Here is a 21,867-nt window from a genome sequence, read left to right as displayed (position 1 = left end):
GCCGGCCCGGTGGCGCACTGCCACAGTGCACCGCTTGGGAGAGAGGCGGCGCTCCGGCCGAGGGTTCAGATCCCACATGCAGACCGGTTCCCACTCGCTGGCTGAGCGAGGTGCGGACGCGTTGCGATCCCGTTGCCGGTCCCGGCCCGGTATGGGCGCGACACTGAGGGTTGCGATCCGTTGCTGGACACGAAAAAAGACAAAAAAAAGGAAAAAAAAAACAAAACAAAACAAATTTCACCTCGTTTTAATACTAAATCTTCACCCCAAAGTGATCAGATGTATGTTATATGTATGTTTACTCACTGTGCATACACATGACTTCCCTAATAAATATTCATTGAATTCTTCTGAACCTGCTGAATATGTATATAAAACTGACCCTGCAAAGCATAAAAACAGGTTCTCGACCTCCATCCCTTGGAGCACGAACTTTCGTGTTTTCCCCAGAGGTCATGTTTCCCCAATCTGCAGATTGTTTCTCTCCTGGAAAAGTAAAGTCTCCCTTCTTCTCTCTTTAGTGGATCTCATGGTCCTTTTTGTCAACATTGTGTAAACATGTACTTCCCAAAATAATGTCTGTCTTCCTCATTTAGGTTATGGGGGTGTGTAACAAAAAGACTTCATGTGAATAACTCTTATGCAGCTGTTAGAACTATTGTAGTCTGATAAGGGTGTCTTGAAACTAAGATCATACTTCCTGTGGGTATGAAATTGACCATCTCCTGAAAGGATGGGTATTCAGTGTCAATCGTGTAATTAAACCATGCTTGGCCCCATTCACCCAATGCACAGCTAATTCCAAAACACTGACGCTGCGCCGAGCCCGTGGCGAACTCGGGAGAGTGCCGCGCTGGGAGCGCAGCAGTGCTCCCGCCGCGGGTTCGGATCCTATATGGGTATGGCTGGTGCGCTCACTGGCTGGGCACAGTGCGGCCGATCTCAAAAAGGACAAAAAAAAAAAAAAAAAAAAAAAAAAAAAAAAAAAAAAAACACTGACGCTTGTTGCAGTGAGGGAAATTAAGCTTCAATTACAAGGCTGCAAAATGGAGATCAGGTGGCTAATGCACAGAAAGTTTACAAGCAGAGATTTTTAAAGGAAAGTGTTGGGGGTTGAGGAAGAGGCTGCTTGAGTAGGCCAGTGGATGGTTCTAATTGGCTGAGTCTCCGAGGACAAGGAAGCAGGATCTCCAAGGACAAAGAAGCAACTTTGGGTTTCTCCTGTCACTGACTCATCCAGCTCTTATCAATCTATTACTTGTGACAGTTTACCTCCAATCGGCACATCCCAAGGGCTGGGAAAGTTCTGGATTTTGTCCCTATAAAGACATCTCAAGGATAAGTGTCAAGACAGTGTATCTCTTATCCCAGGAATTTAGTGACTCTGATTTATGACTCTCCTTATCACTTAGGTAACATCCTGTTCTGCCCAGCTGCCTCCTTTTACTCCTTTTCTCAATTGCTATTTGTAAATCTTAACTCCGTAATTGGAGAGTCCTGTTCCCAAAGCCTAAATCATTATCGGCTTGAGGGACCAAGGCCACAGCTTGCTTTCATAAAACTTTCAGGGGAACTTCATCTGAATGGGCTATCCGCTCAGTTGCGACCATTTGGGGAAAAGACTGATCTTTACATGGCAATAAGAAATCAAAGCCTAAAAGATAATTTGACTCCTGCAGAAGAGGAAACATTTCTTCAATCTAGGCTCTGAAGACAGTGGATACATTTATCAGTTGGTTTCTTTCAGTTGCAAGTAACAGAAAAAAACAATCTCCAACTGGCTTAAATAATTAAGATTCTATGGCTCATGGAACTTGAAGATCAGAGAGGTATGGTGGGTGTTATGATCTGAATGTTGATGTCTCCCTAAAATTCATATGTTGAAATCCTAACCCCCAAGGTGACGATGTTAGGAGGGCCTTTGGGAGGTGAGGAGGTCATGAGGATGGTGCCCTCATGAATGGGATTAGTGCTCGTATAAAAGAGGCCCCAGAGAGACCCTTGTCCCTTCCACCATGTGATGTTTCAGTAAAAAGATGGCAATTACGTACCATCCAGCTACAAAAAATAAAAATAAAAAAATAAATGGCCATCTATGAACCAGGAAGTGGGCCCTCACTAGACACTGAATCTGCTAACACCTTGATTTGAGTTCTCAGCTTCCAGAACTGTGAGAAATAAATTTCTGTTGTTTATAAGCTACTCAGTTTATGATATTTTGTTACAGCAGCCCAAAGGGACTAAGACAGGGGGCTTCAAGAAAGCATGCCCCATAGGACCATTAATGTCATTTCACCTTTTATATCCATTGTGTTGGCCACAGAACTGTTTCTTCCAATCACTGGCTCGCCTTCTGGTCGCCAGAAGTTGTTGGATTCCTGAATGAATCCAGCAAAGAGCTTTCTCCTGATTGGACTATCCATGAACTAATCCCTATACCCAGTGAAATGCCAAGCAGTCATTGGTTTAGGCCTGGTTACCTGAACCAATCACTGGAACAAAGGATTGCTCTTAACTCTATAAGGCCCAATGTCGATTCCCTTCTTATAATAATCTTATAGTGATCGTTAATTATCTTGAAATGGAATTCCTGGAAAATGTGACCTACCCATGTGTATAATTTGTAAAATATCAGTAGAGTGCCCTAACCATATAATAAGAGAAATGAAAAGATAATTTACAATTTTAACAAAGCTGTAATATGTAAATGATCAGACAGGATCACACTAAAGGACATAATGAAGTATTCAGATGCTTGCACCTACTTAAATTGAATGTTTCCTTTTTTTTAATCTTTAAATGAATATATTTTATAATGCCATCATTAGAGAGAGAATGTAAAAAGCAGCCAAACACCAAATACTTTCACCATCAACCGTAATGGAGTTAGGCCTGGGAGCCCTGAGAAATGAAGCCTGGGGCCTCAAACCAAAAGAGCTGGGCTTCCAATTAATTCAGGTGAAGAGACCTCACAGTTCAACTCAAGTCAATGTTGCTGGAAGAAACAGGTCCCTAAACCTTCTTGGAGGTCTCACTACTAAGATAGAGAAAAGAAGAAAATAAACACCCAGAACCCATTAATCCACATCCATAGGCTCCACCTCTCCCCCTAGCAGAGGGTACACACCAACCCCTGCCTGCGCCCATCTCACTCACACCCTGAACCCTGGGACTGGGCCTGCACCCATGGGTCTAGAGGCGGCCTGACAATCCTAAATTGAATAAGTTTGGATTTAAGGGAAGTAAGAAATCTGAAGGTATTTTGATCAAGAAATGCAGGAAAAATGAGAGTGCTGAGATACAGATGGAAACCTAGTTTTAGGATAGTAATGACATGACCTATTTGCATATGACAGAAGAAGGGAAATATAGCTTCAATTGAGATGAAGATACATGTGGATAAAATGGGGAGTGTGATACTCTCACGATTTAGTCAGGTCTTTTTATAAGTATTGTGTTAAAATAATCATCTATGGGGCCGGCCCGGTGGCGCACTGGAGAGTGCGCTGCTTGGGAGTGCGGCAGTGCTCCCGCCGAGGGTTCGGATCCCATGTGGAGACCAGTTCCCGCTCACTGGCTGAGCGCAGTGCGGGCGCAACACCGAGGGTTGCGATCCCGTTGCCGGTCCCCGGTACAGGCGCGACACCGAGGGTTGCGATCCCATTACCGGTCAGTAAAAAAGAAAAAACAAAAAAACCAAAAAAAACCATTCTGGTTCATAAGATTGATTGATACTTTCAAGTCCACTCGGCATGATATTTTTGATAATCAAGAAAACTAGAATTTTCTACCATCTTTCCCTAAATGGTGTTTAAGATTCAGACATTCATGAAGGCAATTTCATTGTCAATTGTCCTTTTCTTGATTGCTGTGTGGTTTATTGTGGCACTGGTAACAACAGTGGTATTTGAGAGAATTATGAAATGTGTTTTGTTATTTCTCTTTTTTTATCTGCTTCTCTAGTTTGATCCTTTATCCACTGCCCATTAACTTGCAAGAAGTTTATGAATAATGTCTCGGTGTGCCACTTGCCAAACTTTGGTCAACAACAGTTTTTCCAAATTTGACTTGATCATAAGGATTCACTAGAAGCCATTAAAAAAAAAAATCCAAATTATAGGCTTTCTGTCTGAATCACCAAGGGTCATGATACAGAAAAAGATGACAATGAAATATCACAAGTACTCTGTGTCAGGCATACATTCAGACACCAGTGTTTAAAAGGCTGATATGGAGACAAATTCTTCAATGGGTAGCAGGGAATAGAGGATGAGTCAGAAAAAGACATAATAATACAAGAAGCCATAAGAAGTTATGTGGAAGGCATCTGGGGACAATATAGGTAAGATGGAACCATAAGAAGTGACTCCAAAATTAATAAATCATTTCAAAATGTAATTTTTATAATACAGTTTGACTATCACTATACTACAAAGGTAACATATATGAAATATTTTTAAAATAATGCATATTGATGAAATTAATGAGATCACTGAGTTTCATGTATTTCCACCGTATTTGTTATCTACTGACATATAGCAAATTATCCCCAAACTTAGCAACTTAAAACATCAAGCATTCATTTATTATCTCACACAGTTTCAAAGGGTTGGGTGTCTGGGAGCAGCTTAAGTGGGCTGTTCTGGTACAGGGTCTCTCATGAGCTTGTAGTCAAGTTGTCAGCCAGGGCTATAGTCATCTGAAGGCTTGACTGGGGCTGGAGGTTCTTCTTCCAATAAAGCTCATTCACATGGCCATTGGCTAGAGGCCTCAGTATTTTGCCACATGGGCCTCTCCAGGGTTGCCTCAAGACATGGCAACTGGCTTTGTCCACACTGAAAGATCTGAGAGAGAGTGAAAGAGAAGGAAACTTCTCACCTCAAAAATGACATGCCATCCCTTCTGCTGTATCCTACTAGTCACACAGACAAACCCCAATACAACGCAAGAGGGCACTACCCCACATGAATACCAGAAGGTGAGGATCATTGGGGATTATCTAGGACACTGGCTACCACACGTGCTAATTTAGTAATATTTGGTTATAAAATTAAAGGGATTTCCAATCTCCTCTGGTACACATTTTCATTGAACACTACAAATGAAAACTGCAATAGATGTGTAGTACTGGTACTCAAATACAATAAGCTGTAGTGCCATCAGTAATGTTTTTCTGAGATGGGGTACAGCTCTTGATAAAATTCCAAAAAAAAAATTAAGTACAATTTTCTCACAAATTTTCACAGTAGTTGTATTTGTGAAAATATTACTTTATTTAAAATCATGCAAATAATATGTTGTGTTTATATGTGAAATATGATTCTATTCTAGGCTTGGATGATTGCAAGTAGGTTTTTTACCCTCTTGAATCTTTGGTGGGGCATGTGAAAGTTGGACAGAACATGGAACAGTTCCTCCTTATGGTTGACTACCTTGCACATTTTGAAACACCCAGCATCCCTGGCCCCACCGCCTAAATGCCTGTGGTCAGGAAATAGTTAACAACTAGGATGGCATGGACTTACCAACCAATCAGAATGAGTGCCAGCCAGCACAACATACTGGTACAAATCAGCTAAATAGCAGGTCTGTGTCTTGCCCCTCCAATCGTGTCAATTAAAGATTCCCATATTATTTCCAAAATGTCCTCTGGAAGAGAGTAATGCCTCCACTGAGAACCACTGATTTACCAATCAGGACCCTACCCTGCAACCAGCATTTCATGTTCACTATCTCTAAGGAATAGAACAATCCTGTAAGTTGGGCCTGATTATACTCATTTGACAGATGGGAATGCTGAAGCTTGGGAAGGTCACACAACTAGTGAGTGGCAAAACCTAGATCTGAATTAAAATCTCTCTGGCTCCAAAGCCCATTCTTCTCCACTACATCGCATTGCCTCAGTTCATTGGTATTAGGGGCAGTCATAGACGCAAGGACTCTTGGGAAATCAAGGACAAGAATGATAGCCCAACTAGAAAATACTGAATCTCAGGTGGCCCCAGGAACCTCAGCAAATGGAGTTCTTTAATCTATACTCAAGAAGCTGTCGATAATGTGATCCGCTTTGGTCTTCTTCTCCCTGCCAACAGCGTAGAGTAGTGCATGGGTAACAACAGGCATCTGGAATCAGACCAATCACTAACAACCTGAGTTCAAATCCCACCTCTGCTATTTTCTACTGTAGGTCTCAAGGTGTCAATCTTTCTGTGCCTCAGTTTCCTCATCTCTTAAAAAAAGTTAATATGAGACTACCTATGTCATACAGTTGTTGTGAGAATTAAATTAATGAAAAGAAAGCAATCAACAAATGTAAGCTATTGAGTATTAAGTGTAAGTGTATGTCATATCTCATTCCTGACCTGATAACTTCAGCTTGCAATTTTTCTCTTTCTATCTTGTGGTCTCTCTTGTGTAACACTACACTGCTATTTATTTCATTTGTTCAATATTGATGAGTTCTAATTTCCATGAGAGCATACAAAAGTACCATGCAAATTAACAAATAATGACATAGAGCTATATTTGATAATTTGGAAAGATCTTGAAGATATTTTAATAGGCTGGTGAATAAAAAGGGGTAGAAGAGTATATAGTGTACATTTGTGTGTGTGTTTTTGAGAGAGATAGTGTATGTGTTTTTGAGAGAGATAGTGTATGTATATATATAAATTTTGGAGGATATATACATAATGAAGGATATTGTAGTAGCAGGATAATGTCCCCAAATATGTCCATGTCCTATTCCCCAGAATCTGTGAATACATTGTGTTGCATGGCAAAGAGAAATTAAGGTTGCAAATGGAACTAAGGCTACTAATCGACTGTGGCACACTCGGGAGAGTGCGGCGCTGGGAGCGCAGCAGTGCTCCCGCCGTGGGTTCGGATCCTATATAGGGATGACCGGTGCGCTCACAGCACTCACTGGCTGAGCGTGGTGCGGCCGGTCTCAAAAAGGACAAAAAAATAAAAAATAAAAATAAAAATAAAATAGGGAAATTATGCTGGATTATCTGGGTGTCCCCATTGTAATCACCAGGGTCCTTAAAAGTAGAAGAAAGATGCAGAAGGTCAGAATGATGTGATGTGAGAAGGATTCAACCTGCTGTTGTTGGCTTTGAAGATGGAGGAAGGAGGCCACAAACCAGGTGTATTAGTCAGGGTTCCCCAGAGAAACAGAATCAATAGAATATATATGTAGATATATGAGAGAGGATTTATTAGGGGAAATAGCTTATGCAATTATGGAGGATGAGAAGCCCCACGACAGGCCATCTGCAGGCTGGAGGCACTGGGATGCCAGTAGCATGGCTCAGTCCAAGGCAGAAGGCTTCAGAACAAGGGAAGCTGATAGTGTAACTCTTAGTCCAAAGCTGAAGGCCTGAGAACATGGGGGACCACTGGCATAAGTTCTGGAGTCCAAAATCCAGGGAGCCTGAAGTTCTGATATCCAAGGACAGGAAAGGAAAGGTGTATTCCAGCTCCAGGAAACAGATGGACACATTCAGCTTTCCTCTGTTTCTGTTCTCTTCAGCTCCTGGCCAAATCAGACACACTCCAAAATAATGTTTTACCAGGTTTCTAGATACTCCTTAATACAGTCAAGTTAACACTGAAAATCAACCATCACACCAAGGAATGCAGGCAGCCTCTACAAGCTGGAAAAAGCAAGGGAATAATTATTCCCAAGAACCTCCTGAAGGAGCACAGCTCCGCCAACATCCTGATTATAGCCTAGTGAGATCCACTGAGCGTGAGCTAAAAGTATAATGCCCACCACACTGAGAAGGGATCTTGAAACTGAAGAATGAAGCAGTCCACTCCTTGTGGTTTACAAGGAGTTTACTATTATATTTATAGGTAACTTACAGGGAACAGACTGGGCAGAATATCAATCCAGGTGCTGTGCAGCTGCTTTCTCCACAACCACAGATTTTCTCTCTTTGGCATAGCTCCACCTTTGTCTCTAAGTCCCTCATAAGTTTCAACTCCTCTGCCCCACCATGTGGGACTCCAGAACTTATACCAGTGGTCCCCCATGTTCTCAGGCCTTCAGCTTTGGACTGAGAGTTACACTACCAGCTTCCCTGATTCTGAAGCCTTCTGCCTTGGACTGAGCCATACTACTGGCATCCCAGGGTCTCCAGCCTGCCAATGGCCTGTTGTATGGCTTCTCATCCTCCACACCACACAGGGAATGTGGGGGAAGAGTTGAAACTTAAAAGAGACTTAGAGACAAGGTGGAGTTATGCCAAAGTGAGAAAATCTGTGGAAGTGGAAGATTCCCAGGGGCCACTCAGCCACTGGTTGCTTGAACTTGAGGTTGCTGGCATCACCCCCCTTATCTTACACAAGCATAGCTTTCTGTTCCTTTCCCTGCCTCAGTTGTTAAACAACCTGTGCAGGGAAAATATTGTAAATATTTAAGCCAGAACTCTGAAGGCCAGGAGTTCTGACCAGCATTCCTACAATATACTTACAACGTCTAGCCTCCAGAACTGTAAGATAATAAATGTGTGTTGTTTAAGCCACTCAGTTTGTAGTACTTTGTTGCAGCAGCAATAGAAAACTAATACAGATATACAGTACAAGAAATTGTTGATGGTGATTAGATCTCAGAAGTGGGCTCAATAGGTCTGGATTTGTGGGGGTGGGGATGAGGATCCAGAATGGAAGGGGAACTCATTTGTTCATTGTCTATCCTACTGCATTGATTACATTTTTTTACTACATATGTGAATTTTCATAATAAATTTTTTTTCCAAAATAAAGAATACGATTTATTATATCACCTTTTTGTGCTTCACCAGCCAACATTTCACCAACCAACTGAAGTACCCTTTGGCCTCCGTAGTTGCTGTGGGCAGGTATGCACCATAAGTGACAAATTTAGAATAGGCGTCTCCTAAACTCTTTAAAATACTCAGGTCTGTACGAGTGGAACCCAAAGGCATGCACAGTTTTTCGTCCTTCCTCTGCCAGCTCCCTGACATCCATGAGCAACTCATTCCAGAAGGCCACCAGGTCATGACTTCTCAGGGCCACTTCTTCTTGGGTGTTGGAGAGGAGAAAGAGAAGGGGCAGTATGTAGACTATCTAGGCCTCTTCTTCCCCACAGACTGTAGACAACATGATGTATAAAGGAAAATAGTGGGAATTGAAATCTTCATTACTGCTATTGATCACCTGCTGGGTTTTAGAATAAAAAGTTATGTATATATAATTAAAGATGACTTTCAGTCATTTCTACAAGATGTGCATGTGCTTTTATCTAGCTCTTCTCCACTTTGTGGATTCTTTTTTATATAAGGCCACTTCTCAGCTTCTGAGTAACTATTTGTTGAACGACTTAGTAATAGATGCCTGGGTATACTGACAAAAGTTTGTTTTTTCCAAAAATTTGTACATAATAGTCAATTTTCGCTACAGATGTAAAAGCGTGTTTAAAGTTCTTAAAACATTGGCATTCATTTTATGCTTAACATGATTTAAAACAGGTCTTTGTGTCTTATGCTTCCAAAGACATTTCTTGCCTATACTAAAGTAGTAATCAACCTACCAAATTTGGAGACATTTGCTTTTTTCCTTTTCTTTTTTAAACAGCGTTTCACATGCTATAAAATTTATTCATTTATAATGCACAAATCAATAGTTTTTAGTTCGTTCACAGAGTTGTGCAACTATCACCACAATCAATTTTAGAACATTTTTAGCACTCCAAAAGAAATGTATCCATTAGCAGTCACTCCTCATTTCCTCCCAAACCCTACAGCTCTAGGCAACCACTAATCTACCTTCTATCTCTATAAACTTGCATATTCTGGACTTTTCACATAAATGGAATCATATGATGTGTGGTCTTTAGTCACTGGCTTCTATGTTTTCTTTCTTTCTTTCTTTTGGGGAGGAACTGGCTAGTAAGAGGATCCAAACCCTTGACCTTGGTGTTACAAGCACCACACTCTCTTAAGCAAGCTAACTAGCCAGCCCCCTTATGTTTTCTAGCCCTTTGCTAGCTGAAGGCATGACAGAGAGTAGTTTCAGTAAATTTGGGAAATCAACTGGAACTGGCAAGATCAGCTCTGAAATCAAGACTTCTCCAAGAGAAGAGCTACAGTACATTTTTTCAATAAATCTTAAATAAAAATAAGAACTTCTATTTATTATTATATTAGCACAACAGCATATATACTGTAATTTAATACTTAGAATGAAGTGTTCATTACATGTCAGAAACTGGATTCTTTTTTTAACCCTCACAATAACTGTTTATACATGAGATCATCATTACTGTTTACACATGAGAAACCTATAGATCAGTGAAGTTCAATCATTTGCCCAAGATCACAAGCCTACAAAGCGGCAGAGCTGAGATTCTAGCCAGAACCCATGTGTTCCTTATGCTCCAATCCAGTTTATAGCTCCTATTTATCCCAAAGCCACAAGATTCTCATGATCTCATTTGCATCAGTCACAACACTTAGGTGCAAATGACAGTCCCCATTGTTCCAGAAACAATGCTTACAATCACAATGAAGAAATAGCCTGGTGAGAAAACCACTGCTGCTGTGACTACTGCACTCTTGAAGCCAGGAACTTGGCTGCCACTGCCATGGCACTGATGCCTTTTCTTCGCCAGGAACTCCACCTGGCAGCCACCACCCTCCTGCACCAGCGAACTGGAACATCCATGAAGAGCCAGCATGTTGCCTTCCATGGCTCGTTCTGAATCCGTGTTTCCTGAGGACGAGTCTTGTTGGCAGAGTCTAGGTCACAGGCCCATTTCTGTGCATATTTTTTAAAATTAGGGATTTTCTCTCCCATCAAGACCAACTTCAAAGGCCTAGCTTCCTGTGCAAGTAAACACATCTTCCCCAGATGAACGATGTATGCCACCATCCATATGGGACATTTGAAAGATGACAGGCAGTCAAAAATACACTAGCTGTCCACTATATCATTTAAACAAAGCTCACTGAGACTCTTGGGGCCCAACTGGGAAAATAACAGTGTAAACTGTGGCTGAATGGAAGAATTGAGAAGATGAGGCCATGAAACCAGGTTCACCCACAGGAGACACAGAGACTCAGCTATAAATGCCAAAGCAGAGTCATCACCAGACCAAACACTCCTCGCTAGAAGGTCCTCGAGGGCACAGATGTCCTCTTTACACCAGGCAGGATCCCTCCCCACCACTGTGAGTAGGTTTTTCTGGTAACAATGTTAATTAAACTAACTGGGGTGTATTCAGATGTATCTGTCCTCCTGAGACCTTTGGATAGGGTCTGTCTCTTCTAAAGGGGACAGGGGACAGGAGCATACATCTCAGTCATCTGGGAAAGATGTTGGTCCTTGCACAAGAAGCTAGACCTTTGAAGTTGGACTTGGAAGGAGAGAAAATCCCTGTGTCCTTGGGCCTTATGTTCCAAAGTCTAGAGTTGGGGTAGTAGAGTCATGCTCAGGACACTTGGGGGCTCTCCTAGGGAGTGTGAAAATGGTAGGCTCTGCTCCTCCACAGCAGGCTGAGAACTAGGCTCAGAGGCTAACTGGAAATGGCCACAAAGGTCCCATTCTAGGGACTGTGTTCCCTTCCCTATGTCATCCCCAAGCCTTGAGGAAAGTGGTATTTGGAGGCTCCAATCTCGTCTCACATGGGCAAGGGGTATTATGACAACATTTGTGGGTCTGCCCTTAGATCAGAGGAGTAGAGGAGCCCAGTGTTCCCCAACTGGAGCCAGGATGGTGGTGGCATCAGTTATCACCAAGAGAAGTTAATATCTGAGAGCTACATTTGAGGCTGAGGGCCCCATTTGACCCCCTCAATTACAGATTTCTGAGAACCCAGGAGGTAGAATGGTGGATTCCCCTTCAAGATTTCACAATAAATGCATGTTTGATACAGCATCAAAAATACTAGCTTAGTATAAGGGCAGCCATGTTAGAGCTTAACGCTGAGGAAAGAACTCTGCTTGAACAATGAACAATCACTGCAATTTGTAGGAGGAATAAAGCAAGGCCATAACTCAGCAACTTGCAAAACTAACAGTCTTGTTTAAATTTGCAGGTGTTCTGGGAAGGAGATAAAGCCAGAGCCAAGAAGTCTGACTCCAGGCTTCACAGGACTGAGACCAAGGACGAAGATTAAGACATGCTGATCTGCACATAGTCACAGACCCGATCCCTCCTGTATTTTTCAGCACACTTCTCCCTTTGTCCTTTTATCTTATGTAACCCACTCTGAAACCCTAAAGTGGAGAGACAGTTCTATACTGTCTCCTTAAACGTCTGATAATAAACTTCCTGCCTGGCACCAACATTTGGGACTGATGAGTCTTTTGTTTCTGAGAAGAGAGCAGCAGGACCTGGATGCTGGTAACATGTTGAATGAACAAAACATTGTCAAAAGGGAAAGGCAATACTTCCAGGAATAGGCAAATCAGCAAGAGTCATCCTTGGGAGGTTACTGGAATTAAATTAAAAAGTGTTTGGGGCCCAGCGGTGGGGACCCAGGCAGTTGGTAACAGGGAAGTACGTCAGGAAGTTAATAGGCCCCAGCTCAGAAGCAAGGTTAACGGAGATTCCGTGCCAGGGAGAGGTGCCCTCAAGAGCAGAGCGATGTCCTGGGGGCAAAAGGATGAAGAAAATGAAGAGTAATGAAATTGTTCTCTTGAGGGACTTGAACTTTAGTCCTGAGGTACTAGCAAAGCTACCAAGGCCAAGATTCAGGTGTATAGAACAAGGGCAAAAACCAATTCACACAGCTGGGAAACAGAAGCCAGTGATTTGAGACTCTATCCTCAGGATGTTGGGCCAGAGTTTGAGGAATGGGGTATAGAGATAGGAGCCATGAAAAGACTGGGGACCAAGCAGAGTTTGACACGTGCCTATTAGTGAGTTCAGAAATCTCAATACATTTCTACTGCACTTGAAAAGCTGACAGAAGGTAAAAAGCTAACAGGCCTGGTCAGTTAGCTTAGTTGATTACAGTGTGGTGTTTGGATCCCCTTATTGGCCAGCTGAAAGAAAAAAAAAAGTGACAAAACCAACAGAAAAAGATCAATGCTGCATCATAAGAGAGAAAAGTGTCAAATGCCTATTCAACAAACTCTAATAAACTAGCCAAAATCCTTTTTCTGGCCTGTAATTCAGTTACTTAAATAAGTGAATCTGTTTTAACATAAGTGAATTTGCCTTCTTGACAAGAAGAATCTATGTCACAGTCAGCTTTGATATTATCAACCAAAGAGACTTTTAGGGGCGGCCAGTTATCTCAATTAGTTAGAGCATGGTGTTGGTAACACCAAGGTCAAGAGTTGGGATACATGCACCAGCCAGCTGACAAAAAATAAAAGGATCTTTAAAGCTGTATCTAGTCATCCAAAAATCTGTTTATTATTACTATTACAACAATGGACCATTGAATAATCATTAAAATAACTTTATTAATATAGACAACATTTACAAACATAAAGTGTGCTGTGCTTAAACTAAAATTTAGTGGAGTTTTCTGGTAATCTTACCTTCTCATTGTTTAATATTGAAAATAGTTTCATTCATATATGTTGCTGCATTGCATTTAGCCTTCTTACATTGTTTTGTGATGATGAATATGCTAATTACCCTGATTTGATCATCACACGTTGTATACATGTACTGAAATGTAACTGTGTACCCCGCAAATATGAATAATCAATACATTTCTATTAAAAAACAATTCCCGTTTTAACAAGATTCACAGAATTACAGCCTTCTAAAATGTTCTTAGAACTATAGCTTTTTTTTTTTTTTTTTGTCTTTTTCCATGTCCGGCAACGGTTCGCAACCCTGTGTTGCCCCCGTACCGGACCAGGGACCGGCAACGGAATCGCAACCCTCGGTGTTGCCCCCGCGCCTCGCTCAGCCAGTGAGCGGGAACCGGTCTGTATGTGGGATCCGAACCCTCGACGGGAGCGCCGCCGCGCTTCCCAAGCGGCGCACTAGCGCAGTGCACCACCGGGCCGGCCCTGAACTATAGCTTTTATTATAAGACTATATCGCGGCTCCTCACAATTGTTTATAATAAATACTATCACTGTAGAAGCCAAATGATAACTCACTCAATAAAATAATCATGTATTAAGCCAATTAATGCCCCGCCATCTAAGCAGAAAGGCCCCAAATCTCCTTTTCAAGACATAGTTTAGTGGTTGTATTACAAAATAACTTGGTCTTCCAAAATCAGAGTGGCGAGCAGCACGGTTTAACACCATCTACAACACAGTGCTGTGGTTTAAAGAAGGAAACACACTGGCTCCTTTGACTACCCTCCCCATCTTTCTAGTTGCCCAATTCTATGGCAAAAGCAATTTTCCAAACCTAAAAAAGTCCAATTTTCTGAAGTGGATGGGACACAACAATCTCATGAAAGTCAACCTCTTAGGACCAGCCCCGCGGCTCACTCGGGAAAGTGTGGCGCTGGTAGTACCGAGGCCGCAGGTTCGGATCCTATATGGGGATGGCCAGTGTGCTCACTGGCTGAGCGTGGTGCAGACCACACTGTGCCAAGGGTTGCAATCCCCTTACCAGTCAAAAAAAAAGTCAACCTCTTATTGTGTGCCAAACATGCAAATGCACAAAACTCAGACATTTTGTCTTTTTTTATAAAAGGGTCCCTAAGACAGGAAATTGGGTCTGGGTCCCTACAGTAAGTTAGGATTTTCCTATTACTTACTGAAAAACTTTTGGGAGGCTGTCCATTTAGCTCAGTTGGTTACAGCTCAGTGTTATAACACCAAGGTCAAGGGTTTGAAAAGCCTCTAGAGAGTCTGATATAAGACATAGGGAGGCTTGACATAGACTTATGGAAACCTAACATTTCAATCTCCGATTAGAGATGAAGCTACACGTAAAACCTTACATTTCCATTGTGCCCAAGGATTTTTATCACCTCTGAAAGGTCAGAAAACACATTCAAACACTTTAAAAGTGGACACTGAAGTCATTTCTACAATTGCTTATCAACTAGCTTGACTGATTGATGTCTGCAGCCAATGGATCATGAAGACAGGAAAAAGGACAACCTAGATGTTTGGTTTTATCATTCAGTATCCACAGAGAGGCTATTATAAGGAGAGTGCAGTAACTCCATTAGGCTAATTTACTGATCTTAACATTTTCCCACCCATAGAGGGTGTCCCAAAAGTCTTAGAATAGTTTTGAGCTTTAGTAAGTTCAGGTTTGTAAATGCAGCAAACTTCAAAAAACAGATCATTCGGAGGTTTAGTTGGTTCAACTTCATTATACTTCTTCAGTTTTGTGACTTTTGACAACACATTTTTAGGTTTAGCTATTGCTACTTAAGTACCTGTGCTTGAAAATAGCAAACAGCAATTGCTTTTAACTTCTTAGAGCTTAAAACTGTGCTAAGACTTGTAGAATACCCTGTATGATTACCACATCTGAGTCCTAGTTCTAGCTCATTTCACCTGATGACTGACATTTAAACTCTGAAATGGAATGTTTTCTTTAGAAGTCCTCTTATTTTCTTGCTATAACCTCAGGGCAAAGCCAACTGAAAAATTTTTTTTTTTTTTTTTTTTGTCTTTTTGAGACCAGCCACACCGCACTCAGCCAGTGAGCGCTTTGAGTGCACTGGTCATCCCTATATAGGATCTGAACCCGCGGAGCACACTCTCCCGAGTGCGCCACGGGCTCGGCCCAAAATTTCTCTGTTTCTTAAAGCTTCCTCAGTTACACATGCAGGGATGTGATTAATTTTGTAAAAAAACAAAGACTCACAGTTCTCAAATTCTGATGGAATAGCACTAAATCTCTGCCTCTATGTTTGATGACAGTTCCACTGAAAAGGATTTGGGGCAGCACTGTGATACAGAACACCAAAATGGTCATATTTTAATGAACTTCCACAGATTCATCCAGTTAAAAAAACCTGTCTTGACTCCAGGTGTTTCCTCTCCTTCACCTTGATCAATGTTATTTGGGTTTTTATCTGTGACTTTTGTTTCTATAAGAGTTTCATATATTTTCTGGGCTCTGATAATTTCTTTCTGTGCATCAAAATGGACTTTTTGCCTGGTCAGGATGGGAACAATTAAATTAAAATCATTAATTCGCTTGTTTAGTTTTCTGATGTTTTCCTGAAACTGCTCACAAACTTGTTTCCACTGTTTCTGTTCAGTTGGTGTCATTGGATTCCCAAGTTTTTTCCTAGACACTAAAATTCCCTCTCTGAGTTGCTCAATAGTATCCTTTATTTCCTTTTGCATTAGGATCCATTCTGGTTGGTATCCATTATCTATCAATATTCTGTTCAGGTTGTGAGTCATGGGATCAATATATGAACAGCCAGAAAACTTTTTTAGAGGTTTTCCTTTCCCACTGAGATTGTCAAAGTCTCCTTTTGCCATTGATTCCTGAATGAGGTCCTCCACTAAACGCTCTATTGCTTGAGTTATCTTTTGTTCTTTGCTCTGTTTTACATCTTTAACAGTTAGACTATCAGTGAAATACTGGCTGTGTAGTTTCTGCTTTTGATATTCCATCACTTGCTCTGTTGCACGGTCTGCCCTAAATTGCCTATATTGCTTCTCTCGTTGACTTGGAGTCCCAAAACCAATACCTTCAAAACTTAAATAATGCCGGTGTTGGGGTGTTTTATATTTGAATTTTTCTTCTTCTTCTTCTGCTTCAACTTTACTCTGTCTGGCATTTGTTTGTTCTATCACGGAGGAAAGCACCCTTCTATAAGCTTCTTCGATCTTTATAAATGTTGCAGAATCAGCGGTATTAGAGCCACTGTCTGGATGGTATTGCTTGGCCAACTTACGAAAAGACTCCCTGACATCATCTGCAGAGCATCCTTCATTCAGATTCAGCAGCCTATAATATTCTTTGATCTCCTTTTTGGATTTATAGGTCAACATCATTCTATTTCTAATGACGCCAAGATATGGAAGCATTTTCACTCGACTAGGAATCACTGAGGCATTTATCAGATGAGATCTTAAGATTTGAGCCATCATCCCGTACATTGCATTCATTATTGTGCCCAGAGTTCTTCCTAGGAACAATCTGTAAAACAACAATTATAGATTAAATAAAGTTGTATTATCAGATAATTTCTTATTTTCGTTAATAAAGAAGACAGGGAGTGAAATCACAAGTACACTAAGGGGCAGTTCCTTGTAATGCTGCTTTCAAAATTTTTTTTTTTTTTTTTTTTTTTTTTTTTCCGTGTCCGGCAACGGATCGCAACCCTCAGTGTCGCCCCCGCACCGGACCGGGACCGGCAACGGGATCGCAACCCTCGGTGCTGCTCCCGCGCCTCGCTCAGCCAGTGAGCGGGAACCGGTCTGTATGTGGGATCCGAACCCTCAGCGGGAGCGCCGCCGCGCTTCCCAAGCGTCGCACTATCGCAGTGCGCCACCGGGCCGGCCCCTGCTTTCAAAATTTTTATAGCTATATTTCACTGATGTTAGTAGAGAAATGGAAGTTGATGATGTTTAGCATTAACATATTGTGATATAATCTGTATTCTACTCCTCATTAACCATAGAATTTTAGAGATGCAAAGTTCTTAAAGATCATCTCATTCAATTTTTCCTTTAACAAGAAAATGTAGGCCCAGAAGGTTAAACAACTCAACAAGTCACATAACAAGGTGAAAGCAAAATGGTTAGGATTAAGACGCTTGCTTAATCGTCTCTTTCCCCGACAGATTATAAACTTCATCAGCACCACTATTTCTTCAATTAGTTTATCATGGTCTTCATCATCTCAGGGAGTCTTCTCAGAAGACTTATGCATATGAAACAAACAACATTACAAAATATGTATCTAGTCTGACGCTAGATTGAATAGAATCAAGTTTCCGAAAGATTTTAAGCTCCGTGGCTCGTCAGGGTAGAGCTAACTACGTGTCAAGAAAATCAAGATGAATGGTGAGCTCTCCCAACAAGTTCGCTGCTTTAAAAACTCATGGTCTAGTAGAGGAGAAAAGCTTCTACATAGACAATGGCAATTAAATCCTGGAAGCGGCTTAATTGGAAATGTGATTTTTTTATATGTAAACCCTAAAACGGAGCTCCTGGGAACCCTATTTTCGGGACAATTGGTGTCAACACCTTTCAGGGTTGGCTGGAACGGTGGTGGCTATGGCTTCCTTGGCCCTCGCGGCGATGTGCCAGGCCAGCCCGGAACACACCCCGCCCCCCCACTCACCTTCACGGGCGCGGGGAAGGGGTTGGCCGCTCCCGCCCCCACGCTGCACCTCTGCGCATGCGTGCGCGGCCCTCCTTTCTCTCTCACAGCGTCTCCTCTGGGCTAGGCCATCTCCCGTTTTACAATGAGGGGACGCCAGGGGGTGCGGAGGGCAGAATCGTACCTGATTGGGACAAGTGACCTGCCTTACCAGGGAAACTGAAAATCTCTCTTAAGACGAACTTTCCCCAAGAGGACACAGGCAGGACATCTCGAGAGGCTCCGATTCCGCCCCCCGCCCGAGCGGACGCCGTTCGGCCGATTGGGATTGTGGGAGATGTAGTTCGCCGGGAGGTACAGACGCGGACCCGCTGTGCGCCTGCGCCTCCCAGGAGGGACGTGGGGGCGTCAAGAATGGTATGGAGGCGTGTGGGGCTTGTCGCAGAGTATGGTGGGGGCAGGAGTATATGGGACCTTTGACGTCGTTGTGGTTCGGAGGGCAACGGCCCTCGGTAACTTGTTTCGGCCCGGGGAAGACTAGACCGTTTCCCCGAAAGGGACCTGAACAGCCTCTTCCGGGTTTACTGAAGGGAACAACTGCGCACATACAAGAAAGATCTTGCGGGCGGCCACGAAGCTACTTAGCAGATATCAACGCTTGGAAACCTGGTCTCATTAATTCATCGAGTACTGTAGAGCAGCTTGCAAGGCGCCGGGCGTTGGTAGAGGCTGGGGACCGGTCAGAGGACAAAATGAAAATAGAGGTCTTCTGGCTTGCGTTCAACCACTGACCTGGGGATTACACATCCTCCTCGCCCCCTGCTGTACAGGAAACAGTTTAAAACAAAACAGAACAAAAAAGGACAAAAGAAGGAAAAGGCAGAGTCTTGGGAATTTTCAAACGTGGTTTGGAAATCTTGTTTCTACCACTTGCTGTGTACTTGAGGCAAGATACTTCTCTGTAAAATGAGAGTACCAATAAATAGTAAACATGTATTTAGCACTAAATATTACCAGGCACTGTGCTTTGTGCTTTATATAAATGTATTCTCTTTTAATCTTCACAACAGCCCTGAAAGATAAATGCTGTTATTTTCCCCGTTTTACATATGAAATAATATTTGCTTCAAACTCACTTTTATTTTTTACTTACTTACTTACTTATTTATTATGGGAAGTACACGATGTGTGTAAATGACTTGGCACAGTACCTGGCACATTAAACAATGTTTTTTGTTATGACTGTGTCTCCTCCCAAAGGAGCCAGACATAGGTACTAGCCTTTCTTACCTTCTGAGTTATAAACCATATAATCGTTTATTACCTTCTGTGTAGGCAGAAAATGTACAAATTCTGATTCAGAGGGATTTAGTTACAAGCAAGCAATAGGCAAGAAATAACTCCCGTGTGAAATAAAATAGTGTTTCTACAAATATTAACTCTTCTAGTCAACATCTTAAACTGCATAAAATGGGGGGAAAGCACGAATACAGTATAAAAATAACAAAACACTCATGCTTGTATGGCACTTTGTGTTTTACAAAGTATTCAACACAAATCTCATTTCGATGTCTACATCTTGCAAGTAATTAAGTGTTAGGGTTAGGTTGGCAAATAGCAAAGCTAGGACTGGAACTTTACGTCTATTTCTCTTTTTAGAGTATCAATTTTATGGTATGATATTCTGTACATGTAGAAAGTGAATTGGGATTGGCTGAGTTATCGCTAAGAAATGCTGTCAACTTCAAGACGTAAACTAGCTAACACTGACTTGGATCATTTCTCTCATGTGTAAGAAACGTGGAGGTAGGCAGCTGCTGGTGGTATTGGTTCAACTGCCAAGAATTCACACATTTGCTTTACCAGTCTCTTTCTCTCTATATATACGTCTTTTCTCAATGATATAAAAGTTAATTGCATACATCATGTGTCTTTACCCCCAAATCTTAGTATTTATTTCCTTAAAACAAGAACATTCTTGGGACTGGCCAGTTAGCTTAGTTGGTTAGAGCACAGCCTTAAAACACCAAAGTCAAGGGCTCAGATCCCCATTACCAGCCAGCTGCCAAAAGAAAAAAAAAAAAAAAAAAAAAAAAAAAAAAAAAAAAAAAAAAAAAAAAAAAAAACAAGGACATTCTTTTATAAAACCACAGTACTATTATCAAATTCAGCAAATTTCACATAGATACAATATTATCTAATCTATAGTGTTGTATTGCAGTTCCACTAATGGTCCTAATGATGTCCTTCAGAGCAACACATAGATCCTTAAATCAGCAGGTCAAATGAGTGCTAAACCAAAGCATTCTTGTGCAGTAGACTTATGGGCCAAAAGGGTCCACCATTTTAAAATATGGTGCTTTTCCATTTAAAAAGGTTGCTGCACATTCTGCAGTCAGCTGTCCCAGGGATTACATTAAGATGTTGTTAAAAGATCAAATTTAGAGTCAGAACAAGACACTCAGACTTACTAGCATTTTAAATTACTATCATTATTATTGTTTATTTGGCTGGCCAGTACAAGGATTGAATCTTGGAATTTGGTGCTATCAGCACCACACTCTAACCAACTGTGCTAACCAGCAAGCCCAGCATTTTAACATTATGTTACTTTGTTTAATTAAACTCCATAGATTTTTTTTTTCCTTTTTGTCTTTTTTCGTGACCGGTAAGGGGATCGCAACCCTCGGTGTCGCGCCCGCACTGCGCTCAACCAATGAGCGGACCAGTCTCTATATGGGATCTGAACCCTCGGCGGGAGCGCCGCCGCACTCCTAAGCACCGCACTCTACCGAGTGCGCCACCAGGCCGGCCCGCATAGATTATTTTAAAAAAACGTTCAGTTTTCAATATAACATTGTTAAGCATTTAAAGGTTATGTCATGATTAAAATCAACATGCTTTGGGCTGGCTGGTTGGCTCCCTTGGTTAGAGCACCACCTTGTAACACCAGGGTCAAGGGTTTGGATTCTGGTATTGGCCAGCTGCCAAAAAGAAAAAAAAATTAACATGCTTTAACCTTAGTCTATCATTTTCAACAAAGTCAGTGGTAATTACCTCGGGTTTATCAGTAATCTTACACATAAAGACTGGTTTTAAATGAAAGTATGGTGGATTAGATGTATGTGAAATTTCTTAGTTCAGAACATCTTTTTCTTGATTCTGTGCTGTTACAATATAGTTGAGCATTTTGAAACATTTCCTGATAAAAAGTGGAGAGTAGATGGTATGGTTGGCACAAATTTAGTTAGAAAGCACACCAAAACCAAATTATTAATTGTGTTGCTCGGTGAGTGGAAATAGATGTGATATTTTTAAAAGTTACTAAAATTTCCTTACTTTATAGTTATGTATTAAATATTTACTGAGCTACTGCAAGAAATGTGCCAGTGCAAAAATAACCCCTTTTCTCTTTGTGTACTTGCAAATGTCTTGTAATTTTACACTTTAACTAGAGCAAGTGAGGACTCTATTTTAATCCTTTCCCCAGCCTTTTGTTTGCTGGTTCCATGCTATATGCAAAGAAGTTAACATGTTTCCAATAAATCATGGTGCCATAGTAACCAAAGTCCACACCTCCTTGTAGATTGATTTAAATTCACTTTGTGCCTTAAAACCACATATTGTCCAATGACATTTGCAAATGATATCATCTTGGAGCTGTAATTC

The 21,867-nt window shown here is 41.5% G+C and overlaps 1 protein-coding gene across 2 annotated transcripts; it reads right to left on the bottom strand.

Moving 5' to 3' along the window:
• Positions 1 to 4,568: 4,568 nt before the first annotated feature.
• DNAJC28 (DnaJ (Hsp40) homolog, subfamily C, member 28) lies at positions 4,569 to 19,204 on the bottom strand. Of its 2 annotated transcripts, XR_550113.1 has the most exons (3): positions 18,808 to 19,204; positions 15,778 to 17,070; positions 4,569 to 4,844 (listed from the first exon to the last, which is right to left on the bottom strand). XR_550113.1 is itself a non-coding variant. In XM_008567116.1 (2 exons), exon 2 carries the CDS (start codon positions 17,037 to 17,039, stop codon positions 15,885 to 15,887), a length of 1,155 nt encoding a protein of 384 aa, XP_008565338.1. In that variant the 5' UTR covers positions 17,040 to 17,070; positions 18,808 to 19,204; the 3' UTR covers positions 15,700 to 15,884. The 2 variants fall into 2 exon arrangements, 1 of the variants encoding a protein (XP_008565338.1); XM_008567116.1 differs by lacking the exon at positions 4,569 to 4,844 and having other exon boundaries at positions 15,700 to 17,070.
• Between the last annotated feature and the right edge of the window lie 2,663 nt (positions 19,205 to 21,867).

Source organism: Galeopterus variegatus, unplaced genomic scaffold (genome assembly GCF_000696425.1).
Source record: "Galeopterus variegatus unplaced genomic scaffold, G_variegatus-3.0.2 Scaffold294, whole genome shotgun sequence".
Lineage (NCBI taxonomy): Eukaryota > Metazoa > Chordata > Mammalia > Dermoptera > Cynocephalidae > Galeopterus > Galeopterus variegatus.
The sequence above is the reverse complement of the archived record's forward strand: the minus strand, read 5'-3'. Positions and strand labels throughout refer to the sequence as shown.

Bases quoted from the DNA above. Each gene is read 5' to 3' on its own strand.
- DNAJC28 (XM_008567116.1), bottom strand. From the start codon at position 17,039: ATGAATGCAATGTACGGGATGATGGCTCAAATCTTAAGATCTCATCTG.